The following is a 12,402-nucleotide window of genomic DNA, read 5'->3' as shown; positions in this document are numbered from 1 at the left end:
TATATGAATAAGACCTCCTATTGCCAAGAGCATAATTTCTTCCTGTATATTGTCTAAGAACACACAGGGGAGCATGTTTCTTTTTACACTCCGAAAAAGGGAAAATCGTGTGTTTGTCGTTGTTTTCATTAAGCCTCCTGAGTAGCAAGGATGACTGAAAGCTAGAATACCCTAAAGGAGCCGATTGGCTAGCCAGGGGTCCTCAAACTTTTTAAACAGGGGCCAGTTCACTGTCCCTCAGACCGTTGGAGGACCAGACTATATTCAAAAAAAAAAAACTATGAACAAATTCTTATGCACACTGCACATATCTTATTTTGAAGTAAAAAAACAAACGGGGCAAAAACACCTGGCGGGCCAGGTAAATGTGCTCTGCAGGCCACATGTGGCCCATGGGCCATAGTTTGAGGATGCCTGGCCAGACCCACAGGAAGGAGAGAAGCCTTCTTTATGGATTCAGGGTGGACATATGAAAAGAAAAAAGACGGAAATATAATGAACTGTGTAGGCATTTCTTTTCAACTCAAGCTGCATATGATATAATAAGATCAAGTAAGGACATATCTAAGGATATTGGGGGTCTTGAGGTATAGTTTAAACGGTTGAATACAGAGTTGATGATCTGAAATGTGAGCCCCCACATAACTTATTGTTTTTCTAATGTAGAAATAAATAAAACGGCAGGTGTGTGAAGACATATACAGTATCCTATCTATAGTGAAACAACCGGGACACTTTTAACCTTATAAAATACATATATCTGCCTGTAATATATTTACTTATTATGTTTTATATTAATTATGGACTGCTTGAGAATGAGGACCACATCAAGTTCACCTCTCTGTATTCTCCAGTGCCTTAGCCTCTCACTGTTGCCTTAGCCATGACAAGCACGCTGTGATTGGTTGTTTTTGTTTGTTTTAATGAATGGACATCCATGCTGAGAGGAAGCTGGAAGGGCCGGATGAGACTGTTTGGGGGTAGAGATTTTAGAGGAGGTGTATTTTAATTATTTTGTGCCTGTGCAATAAAAGCAAGATATAATCATCAAGGATAAATATTTCTTCACAAGGAAGTTATTTCGTAGACTCAAAAGCAACTTTTCTAATGGGACATGTGATGATTGGTTTTTGTGTAAAACTAATCACACGGAGAAGCATACTGGGAAAAAGTGGGACGTGGGGGTTCTAATTTTGATCCTACCGAGTTGGGTGACTAACGCTTTGGATAGCTTGCCCTGTAATTCTCCATACACTAACATCCCCCACCCCCACCACCATTTACAAATTGTGGGAAAGTACATGAAATGGGGCTCTTTGATTACTATTTATAATTGATAAAGGACTACTCAAATGTATGGCATTTGGGTGGCCACAGTTAAAAGTCACTATGCTATTAACACCTAGCTTTTAGGCAATTTGGCCATTAGCTATGAAAAATATTTAATTTTACATCCTCATCTGTAAAATCTGATTCAAACTAGACTTTATATCACCTCCTTTATTCCGAATACTACTTCATTCATTGATTCAGTAGACTCTGATCAGGGTCAGACTCTCTTCTAAAAAGATTTTCACAAATGATTGAATCACCACATATTTTTTATTAATTGTGGAATATATTTCATAAGAGAAAAGGAACATTTGGCTAGTGATAACTTAATAAGGCAGAAATTATGTGGCATAGGAAATGCACAGTAGTGGTAGTCATTTTTATGACTTATGATAATGTGGGGTACAAAACACAACAGAAAAAATAAAACCTACAGTGAAACTCTGTTTTGATGGGTGGGTTAAAATCCACTAGCTCAATACAGCCCTCTAACAGAGAACATGCCTAAGAGTTCCTGACTGGTCAACTATTCTTAAGTCATGTTCTTGACTTAGAATACTAACCGTAAGGCTAATGGCCTCTAAGTTCTCCTCTTACCAGAATTTGGTTACTTCACAGCTTACCATGAGAAATCACCCAAATTGTAAAACTTCCAGTCTGTTCCTGTTTTGTTTGACTGGCTGTGGAAGGCCTGGTTCAAAGCCTGCATTCAAGGGCCAGTGGGAGTTGTCAGAAGGTGGGATGTTTGTAGCCAGGGGACTGCCTGTACTAGAATGAGATGGAATCCACAGTTGCTTAAATTTCTTCAATCCAATTGGTTAGTTACTATCTCTGATCACTAGTGACTGTGCATCAAGGACTGTGGTCTCATATAAAGCACACGTTGAACCTGTAAGGCAGGTTTCGAACCCACTCTGTGGAGATGGAGATAGGCACAAACCACTTGAAGAGCCTTGCTCAAAATGGCGTAACGACTACTATGTGATGCAAAAGTTTGGTACAACTACCACAGTAGTTGGCAGTGCAAAGACACCTAGCTGTGCCCCAGAAGAAAAGCCTTGGAGAGCTGCTTCATTAAGCTGCAGACCAGAAGATCATGTGGAGCGGTTCCACGAGTTACACATAGGATTGCCGTGAGCTGGAAGATGGGCAACTAACAACAGTAGGTGGGAGAGTAGACGTGTATTCAGCTCTGTTAACTCTGAACCCTTTGGTTGCCATGACACACTGCATCTATTGTCAAATTGAGATCACTGAATTATGATGCTCATCATAGGAAAATACCTTTTTACCATGAGGTCAGACAATACCTTTCCTCTGGTACAGACCAGGAAGAGTGGTCAGATTTGCAGTCAGCTGGTCCAAACCTGCTAAGATTATAAATAAGGGGTTTTTGTTTCACACACAGACAAGGAGTCCAAATAGTAGCCCAAGATTGGTACGACTACTTAAGTAGCCACACACGTCTAATTCTCTGCCCCTTGATTCTGACAGAAAGACTGATTTGTGACAGCCAGTGTCACAGACTAGCTACAGCACTTTAAAGTGCAGCTTAAATTCCAATAAAAAAGAAGCGAAAGGCACCACCTCTGTCCACCATTTATCATCAGGAAAGTAATAGCATTCCCAAATCCACCCAGTAGATTCCTACTTACATATCAGAGGCCAGACTCACACAAAATGGTCACCTTAGCTACAAAAAGCATGACAAATAGTTGTTTGGTTTTATTAAACTTCATTGTTGAGTTAGTTGTGACTCATGGGGACCCATGTGCACTAGAGTCAAACTGTGCTCAATGGAGATTTTAGTGGCTAACTTCTCAAAAGGAGCCCCGGTGGCATAGTGAGTTACATGTTGGGCTTTTAGCCTTAAGGTCAGTGGTTCAAACCCACCTGCCACTCCACAGGAGAAAAATGAGGCCTTCTGCCCCCATAAACATTTATAGCCTCTGAAACCCACAGGGGCAGTTTTACTCTTTCCTATTGGGTTGGAATCAACCCAATGACAGCGAGTTGATTTGAGCTAATTTTTCTAAAGTTGATCAGCAATCATTTTTTCCAAGGTGCCTCTGAGTGAACTTGAATTTCCAACTTCTGGGTTAGCAGCCAATCCCATTAACTGTTTGTACTTCTAAGGACTTCATTTGGATCAATAAATAAATCTCGGTTCTTTTAGTTAAAAACAAAAAAGGAAAAGGAATACTGCATAAGCATTCAGAAGCCACTGCCACAAAGGAATAGGTGTGAGATGTTAAAGTAACACCCCCCCACACACACAAAAAAAGCCCAAAGGATTCATTCATAATCCCCAAACAGCTAAACCGCAGCATGCTATTTGGTTCCATAAAGTAACTCCAAGTCACATTTCTTCACTGATGAGATATGTAATATATTGAATGATGAGTCAAAGGCAACACAGTGTTGTTGAATTATATGCAGTACACATATAATTTAAAATCATTGCTCCTTTGATATCAAAGCTGTCCTGTGGATCCAGGAAGTTCAATGCACAAGGATCTCAGGTCCAGTGGATGCACTCATTCCTGGCTCCTGGTAATGAGATACTTCCTCTTGCTTCTCAGGGGGCTCACTTTAGATAGAGCGAGATGCTGCTCCAGGGAACCCTGTTTGCAGGTGAATCCTATCAGTATCTGCCCCACCTGCTTACCAGACCCTGGCAGGGAAAGGTTGTTTGATATGAGTTAGAGACTGGCTAGAAGAAGCATATTAATTCACTGTTCCTGGAAATCCTGTAAATTAGGACATTTGTCCTCAGAGAATGGTTCTCTATTCTCAGATACATCTCTGCCCGTGCTCACCTCAGAAAATGTTTAAGTGAGTTTGAGTCAGCTACTAATTAAGGATATTGTGCTCCAGTTTGATATTTTATCCTCCAGTTAACACTGCTATCGAGTCAGTTCTGATCATAGTGGTAAAACTCGGTCTATGTATTTTGGTAAATTAGACCTTTGTTGAGTTCCTATTACATGCCTGCCGCTGATCTAGACAATAAAACTCTTAAAGTAACGCGATGTCATCCGCCTCAAGCGTTTACAACGCAGCAAGGGAGGGTAAACAGAGGCAAAGGTATTCACCCTGTGATACCATGTGATAAAGTCATGAATGCAGTCGCTGGGGAACAGCCGGGAGGGGAGGCCATGATTACGTCTGCTGGAAGGCCTTGTGGAAGACGTCATGGCGGTGGCATCTAAATTGAACCTTGGAGGATTAGACGTTTAGCTTCTGGAAAGGAGGTCGAGGCAGGGCTCTCCTCCGCTGCCGGGCCCTCCTTCTGAGTCTCGCAGAGGCCGTCTCTTAAGGTTTCGGATTCACATGCATTATTTAGCGAGGCCTCTGTCACTGGGCGATTATGTCATCATTTTCTCCCCAGGTTGATCACTATACCAGACTAAGATGCCAGGAGAACACTCAGTGCTCCAGTCTCCAAGGAAAGTGTTAGCTTCTTGACTCCTTTGCAGACTGACTATGATAATCCTCAAGCGTCTCCTTACACCCGAGTGCTTCCCCCTTCCACCCTGTAGCTGCTGGAAAGCCCTCAACCTGGGAGTCCATTTCAGTTTTTCTGCAAAGAACCGTGTGTGGGAGACTGAGTCTTCAGTAAGCCCCACCTTCCTGTGGCCTTTTCTCAACAGCTTCCTCCCAAGTTCAGGTCATTATCGTGGGGTCCCTCTTTAGGAGTCCTATCCAAACATCCTGCTTCCTGCGTACTTGGTTGTGAGCAGTGCAATCTTCACATCAGCCACTACTAATCAGAACCTGGGCTGAGGCAGAGGAGAAATCTTCTGGAATTACCTCCTCGAATGCAGAGTGCCTCCACGTGGGGGGCTCATGAAGGGACGGGCCAGCCTTTGAAGTTTGGCCTGAAAGAAACACAGGCTGGGGAACCTGAAGCCCCTTCTTGCGCCTGTGAGGCTTTGCCCACTGTGGTGTGTCAGGACCCTGTTCCCCACCTTCATCAGCCTGAGGGGCCTGGCTAGCACTGCGGTCTCCCCTTTCTCGTCCAAGATGATGTGTACCACAACTTGCATTCCTTTCTTTTGATCTCTCTTTGTGCTTCTTTCTGGAAAGGACAACATAAATGGTCTTCCAGAGATTTCTTGGTGGCTTAAGACTTATTTTTCTGCTTTAAAATTGGGTGTCGTTGTAGCATACTGGCTACACGTCGGGCTGTTAACCTCAAGATCCCCTAGTCCAGCGGCCCCCGCCTTCCTCATGCCCCGACCCTTTCACACAGTTCCTCATGTGGTGGTGACCACCACCCGCAAAAGTATTTTCATTGCTACTTCGTCACTGTCATTTTGCTACTGTTATGAATCAGGCGACCCCTGTGAAAGGGTCCTTTGACCCACCAAAGGGGTCGCAACCCACAGGTTGAGAACCACTGCTCTATTCAAAACCACCAGGCGTTCATTTGGAGAAGAGTTGGCGCTTTCTACTTCCTCAAAGCATTACAGTCTCGCAAACTCCCAGGGACGGTTCTGCCCTGCCCTATAGGGTCGCCATGAGCTGGCACTGACAGGATGGCAGTAAGTTTTTTGAGTTACTGACAATTACTGTAATAACTAGAGTTGGACACCACTAATTGCAGTTCTCTAGTGAGGTTTATTAAAGGGAAGACAAGCAGTGTTTAAAGGGACTCTCCTAATCCCACCTCCATGTCCTCTCTGAGAAGCTCGTGTACAGCGTTCAAACAATCAGTTACTGAGATGCTATAAAGAAATTAAAACCAGGAATCAAAATCTAACCTAATAACTTAAAATGAAAGTTAGGCAGAAAAAGGAAAATTCTGTATATGAAATTCACCCTTTTTTGGTTTCCTTGCATCTGAGTCTAGAATTCGTAATAACACCTCTGTAGAGCTTTGCAGATGACACTGTTACTCCCACTAATGTAAGACACAGAGGGAGCACATTAACATGAACTTGTCCAGGCCACTTGGGAACCCTTTGGGATCTAGAATATCCTGATGGATAGTCATTTCCTGTAAGTTTTTCTGGCTTGTGATCTGCTTAATACTAATGTACAAAACATTAAAATGTTGGTGAGAAAAGCATTTTCACCCTCGTCCAAGATTTTAATGATTCCCAGCTAGAGGACATTTTTCACCTGAGTTCATGTAGTCCTGGACAATGAGTCCTCTGTGTTTTTGTTCCATTAAAGAGAATAATGAGCATCTTACTCATTGCTCATCTACCGCACATGTTCCCAAACTTATTTGACTTACAGCCTCCTTTTCAGAAAAAAAATAAATAAAAACTCTGCACCAACCCCTCCATCTGACCACCCCAGCAAAAAAATGTTTATGAGGAGCCCTGGTGGCCTAGTGGGTTACAGATTGGGCTGCTAACCACAAGCTCAGCAGTTTGAAACCACCAGCCAGAGAAAGATGGGGCTTTCTACTCTCATAAAGAGTTACAGTCTCCAAAACTCATAGGGGCAATTCTATCCTGTCCTGCAAGGTTGCTATTGAGTTAGAATGAGTTTTATAGCCCACCATGCAGGAAAAAGTGTCCGTGTCTGTTATTTCAGCCCCCTGGATTGTTTCAGCCCCGCCCTGAGGGTGCAGTATCACTAACTTTGAGAAACAATTTTCTACGCACTATAAACTAATTGCATGGTAATTCGTGAAAAGATTTAGTATAAAGTGACCATTTAAAAGTAAATGAGATTATTGATATTATTTAAACTAAATGGGATTATTTATTCACAGTCCTTGCTCTTTGCCTGGGCATAATAAAAATTCAGCTGCCTCTTTCTCACTTACAAGTATAATGTAGTATCTAAAGCCACAAGTCCACTGCCATCAAGTCTGTTTTGACTGACCGTAACCCTGTAGGACATAAAGCTGGCAAAGTCGTACTCTTTATGGGAGCAAATTGCCACGTCTTTCCAACCTCCAATCTTTCAGTTAGTAGCTGAGTGCGTAATCACGGCACCACTGAGGCTCCTGGTTTACTCTTGTCAGAGCAAAGCTACATTGGGCCATCTTAAAGGTAGAACCCAGTATTAGGTCATGTATGACTTCCGGGAATGACGGTGAACATGTTAAATGGAAATCGTGCTCTTCTCAAGTTTTAGTTATAATCATGTTTTTGCTCCTTTTCTCACTTTCTGAATGCCTCCCTCTGTGTATCATGTGCTTATTTGCAATGGAAGCCTGCACTATCTCCCAAAGGGGACAGGCCCAGTTGCTAAGAGGTCAATGGAGGAAAAAGCATTTTGGAACGAGCCTTGAAGGCTTACCAGGAGCATGCCCACCTGAACTTTTTGCTAATTTCTGATCCTTGTTTTATATAAATTATTCCTTTCATTGTCTTCATTGAGCTTCTGCCTTGGCCACTGAGACTGAGTAGCAATTATCTATTATTTGGTGTTTGGGGGTATTTTGAATAGGTTTGAATGATATTGCATATGTTTCCCGTAGTCATTTCACATAAACACCTTGAAAGGAGGTATTGCTTTACCTGGTAAGAATGCTAAGCCTTCGAGAAATTTAGGCTCTTACTCTTTGGTGCGATGAGGTAAGCAAAATGGGGAAACTGTTACGCTGACCCTCAGGATTTTATATTCTAATGGAGGGTGTGAGAAACATAAATGCATAGCACATACCACCTATAACAAAAGGTAGCATGGATGACTTACTAAAAGATCTAAAGTGACAGTATGAGAAATCTGAGGAGCCCTGGTGGCACTACGGGCTCACCGCTGGGCCACTCGCCAAAGAACCATGGTTCAAATCCACTGCAAACAGAGTAGGCTGCCTGCTCCCCAAAAGACTTCATCTTTGAAACACGGAGGAGTGAGTCTACTCTGCCATACAGGTTCAGTGTGATTCACTCAATGAGAATTCCCTTCACTTCAATTTTGGATGTCTCAAATTTTATCTCAGCTAAGTAGATCATCTGGGGGATTTCAGCCAAGGATACGTGCAATGCACACCACAGCCATGTGTGTTTTAAAAACTAGAGCATTAAGTTTTAGGCTAGCCTTTGTGCAACTATACGTCGTTGCGAAAGAATAAAAGTCATGGTGGCTACAGGACAAAGGGTAGAGCATGTAATTCAGAATCCTACTTATTGAGATACAAGCAAGTGATGGTAAAGTAGAGGAACAGAGGTAAAGGGAAGGATTGACACAGTGGCTCCAATAGTGAACCCCACTGTACCAGCAGCTGCGAAGACGGTACCGAACAGGGCACTGTTTCCTTCTGTCGTACCTAGCGTCACTGTACATTGTAACTGACTTGACAGCACCCAACAGCAATTAAGTTATTAGGATTCCGAGATGAAGGCAAAGTAAAGTGGATAAAAACCATCAGGGAGGCGTAGCGTCCACAAGTACAAGGCAGTTTGGGAGATCAGAATAAGGTCCCAGAGATTACTAAAAATGGGGCATATTCAGCCTCAGCCAAGAAGTACCACATGCATTTCCTGCTGAGATAAAGCTATTTCTTACCTGCTATTGGGAGTCTGTCATTCTCCCTAAGGTGATACAGTGTGGGTGAACCTGGCCAGATTGGGTGGGGAGGGGAGAGACAGGATTGTGTTCATAGTCAGTACTAGAATTTGGTCTAATATTTTAATTTTGCTTAGTCATTATTTATATTTTTAGACAAATACCTTGGATACATTTAGAAAAAATACTTTTTATTGTAGTTTAGTACAACCTTTTTATTTCTGGCGCTTCTACCTAGTAGTTCTGTAGGTAAAGATCGTACTGCAATTGCTAGTCAGCCAGCTACTGCCTCATCATCATCATCATCATCATCTGTCACTTATTATACACTTGTTATGTGTCCGCTATTGTGCTAAGTGTCTTATCGTATTTAACCCTTAAATCACACCTAGGAGATGGGTGCCATTGTTAGCCACAGTTTAACTGATGAATTATGGGGATTTAGAGAAACTAACTGGCTCAAGATCACAAGCCTAACCATTGATTTATATATCAGGATTCAGACATATTATGCAGTCCCACTCCAAGGCAAGTGCTTGTAAGTATTGCCTCAAGGGCAGTGGTTCTCAACCTTCCTAATGCCGCGACCCTTTAATACAGTTCCTCATGTTGTGGTGATCATAAAGTTATTTTCGTTGCTACTTCATAACTGTAATTTTTGCTACTGTTAAGAATCGGGCGACCCTTGTGAAAGGGTTGTTCGACCCCCAAAGGGGTCACGACCCACAGGTTGAGAACCGCTGCCCTAGGGCCTACCAAGGAGGCCTGGTGGTGCATTGTATTAAGTGATGGGCTGCTTGGTGGGACAGCAAAGGGGCTGTCCTCCTGTGTAAGCGACTTGCAGCCTCAGGAACCCCTTGGGCGGTTCTGCTCCCTCGAGTAGGGTGCTGTCAGTCAGAATTGGCTCAACTGCCTTGGCTTTGACTGCACCATACATACCTATGGCTGTTCATTTGATTGTAGCTGTAATAATAGACCCATGAACAAAAGTAAAGAAAAAAATATATACCACCTACACTTTTCTATACCCAATTATAAATTACTTTAGAAGGTGTAATAGCAGACTGCTTCTCTTTTGGAATTATAAATAAAATCTCTCTAATACAGTGTAGTGTCTACTGAAATAACCTCATGGCTTAGAAAAATTTCCTAAAACTTTGGTTTTTCACATAAGTGAAATTCCCTAAAAATTATAGCTGTAAGACTTCGTTCTTTGTCTCTATTTAGGTGAAATTTCCTTTTAATATATTTTGTTAATGAACTTACATTTGATGTAGACGTGCTGCTGGCACTATGGGTTCACTGTTGGATTGCTAACTGCAAGGCCCACAGTTCAAACCCACCCACTGTCCCTTGGGAGAAAGATGGCTGCTTGCGCTTTTAAAGATTTACAGTCTTGGAAGCCCTATATCGAATTCAACTTGATGGGGTTTTAGTTATGTATTTGTAGGTAATTAAAACAGACAATGTCAGATAAACCTATTAAATGCCATTCTAGGTAGTAGCTGAAGATATTCTTGTTTTGTGTAAATTGCTTTTGGGTATTTTAAAATGAAATTAGTTCAGAGAAAGAAACAAACTAACTAAATTTTCTTCCAAATGAATTCACTATAATTAAGTAATTTTCCTTCTAAAAAAATCCAACATAACCACAGTTTAAGCAGACATTACCTGGGAAAAGACAGAAATTTCTTTGAAGAATTTATCTGTATTCATTTTGATAATTCGGATTTTATCCAACAATTTTAAAGTGGACTAAAAGTATGCCTAACTTAATTTGAATATAGATTTCCAGATTAACAAGTTTGATTATTAAAACTTTAGGGAAACAGGAATAATCCTTTATCTTTCTCTTGAAGAAAGGGGCATTAACTGATTTAAACGTATATAGTTGGATATTGGAAGATCCTGGGGCTGGGGGCACAGATTATTTGAATCCGAGCTAATGTTTCTGCCACACCCTGTTGTCATTCAGCTCCTCTGGGCCACCTTGGATATATTATGTCAGCTAATATTTTCAGCTAATGGTTACTTCAAGGGGACTGTTTCATAGATAATGATTCTTCAAATTATAGTAAATGGCTTATATAAGATCATTTTTTTAAAGCTTTGTGAAATTTGTCAGTGTCTATGATTAGAAAATTCTCCATTGCAAATTTAAGTAGCTAAGGGTGCTTTGGCACTGTTTGAAGTGCATATGAAGAAAATATAGAAGTTACTTTTTTAACTCATTATTAATAACCACATTTGATCCCTTCTACCCATTGGTTATTCATCATTGTAGCTCGGATACTTTTCCCTTGTATTCTTTCTAGTGTTCAAAATAACACTGCAAGGAAGGCATTCTTCTTATTGCCTTATAAGCAGGCTTTCCGATGTCAGTTTGCTCAGGTTACACAAGCTACAGAAGTGTGCTCCAGCCTAGGCGTTCTGGGTCTCAGAGTATATGCTTTTTCCATCCCAACATGCTGACACCAGCAAGTTATCTGGTTTTATCAGAAATAAAACAGTAGCGTGGCCATTAGTTTCTACCTTAAGTAGGTTACTAACTTAAAGTATTTATAATGGTTTTCAGTTTACCAGAATATTCGAACACCCTGACTGTGCCAGATAACTGTGTTAATTACTTTAATTACAGGAGGTTTGATCTATTGTAAACAATAACATTTTTTCCTAGTATTTCTAGAGTTCATCAAAATTCCAGCAACCATTTAAAATGAATTGTTTGTCTTTTCTTCTTGGCATTCCTAAAAGAGTTAGTGTGTAATAATTAGATTTTGCATTATCTGCAGGTTTTCGGTGAAGCCAAATGGACGAGAGAGAAACTTTGATGGCTGCTAGAATGGGTTTTTATAAGTTGGATGGCACTTTTCTCGTATTGCTCTCCCTATTTTGTTCAGAAATAAAGTTTTCTACTTTCTAATAGCCAACTAAATGCTTATTTCCCAGATTTCACCTCAGAGCTCTTTCCGGAGGCCATCGCTGTTTTGAAACTATTTTAATGGCCTTCATTGGGGTGTGGTGAAAATGTACTAATTGCCTTTGCTAAAAACCAGGGTTTCCTATAAATTGAATTTTTCTTTTAGGATAATTGCTATTCGCTTTTTATTCATATGCAACTGAGTGGGGTTTTGCAGTATCCTCAGTGGACAATTAAAGTGCTGAAATTGGAGAAAGCTAATAACTGCTTTGTGTGGTCATACTGACAACTTGTGCTATTTGTCCATCTGTGTTAACAGTATCGATCAGGATGGGATCCTCATAGAGGGGCAGATAATATTTCCACTAAATCTTCGGACAGTGATGTAAGTGATATATCTGCGGTTTCCAGGACTAGTAGTGCTTCTCGTTTCAGCAGCACAAGCTACATGTCTGTCCAATCAGAGCGGCCCAGAGGAAACAAGAAAATCAGGTGAGTGTGGGGAATTTTGCTGTAAACTCCTCTAAAAAGATTTTAGAAGGTTCTTAGTTTTCCCTTTGTATAAACTTTAAATCCTTTTCTCCTAAAAGGTTAAGAGATGTCAGTTAGGCCGTAAGAACCTCTGTGTGCTCTTGATTGCATTTGGGGTTCATTTAGAACTTTTTGCACAGAAA

The 12,402-nt window shown here is 41.2% G+C and overlaps 1 protein-coding gene across 31 annotated transcripts in view; it reads left to right on the top strand.

Annotated features, from left to right (window-relative positions):
* Positions 1-12,402, top strand: part of RIMS2 (regulating synaptic membrane exocytosis 2) — a 438,267-nt gene that overhangs the window by 318,698 nt on the left and 107,167 nt on the right. For 18 of the 31 annotated variants that reach the window (XM_045287803.1, XM_045287759.1, XM_045287752.1 and 15 more), the window contains one exon: positions 12,048-12,220. The exons of the other annotated variants lie outside the window; for them this stretch is intronic. In XM_045287803.1, coding sequence (XP_045143738.1) covers positions 12,048-12,220 — 173 coding nt within the window. The remainder of the gene's footprint in view (positions 1-12,047; positions 12,221-12,402) is intronic. 31 annotated transcript variants of the gene reach the window in all.

This window comes from Echinops telfairi, unplaced genomic scaffold, assembly GCF_000313985.2.
Source record: "Echinops telfairi isolate 266 unplaced genomic scaffold, ASM31398v2 ScPeMD7_1;HRSCAF=3_0, whole genome shotgun sequence".
Taxonomy (NCBI): domain Eukaryota; kingdom Metazoa; phylum Chordata; class Mammalia; order Afrosoricida; family Tenrecidae; genus Echinops; species Echinops telfairi.
The sequence above is the reverse complement of the archived record's forward strand: the minus strand, read 5'-3'. Positions and strand labels throughout refer to the sequence as shown.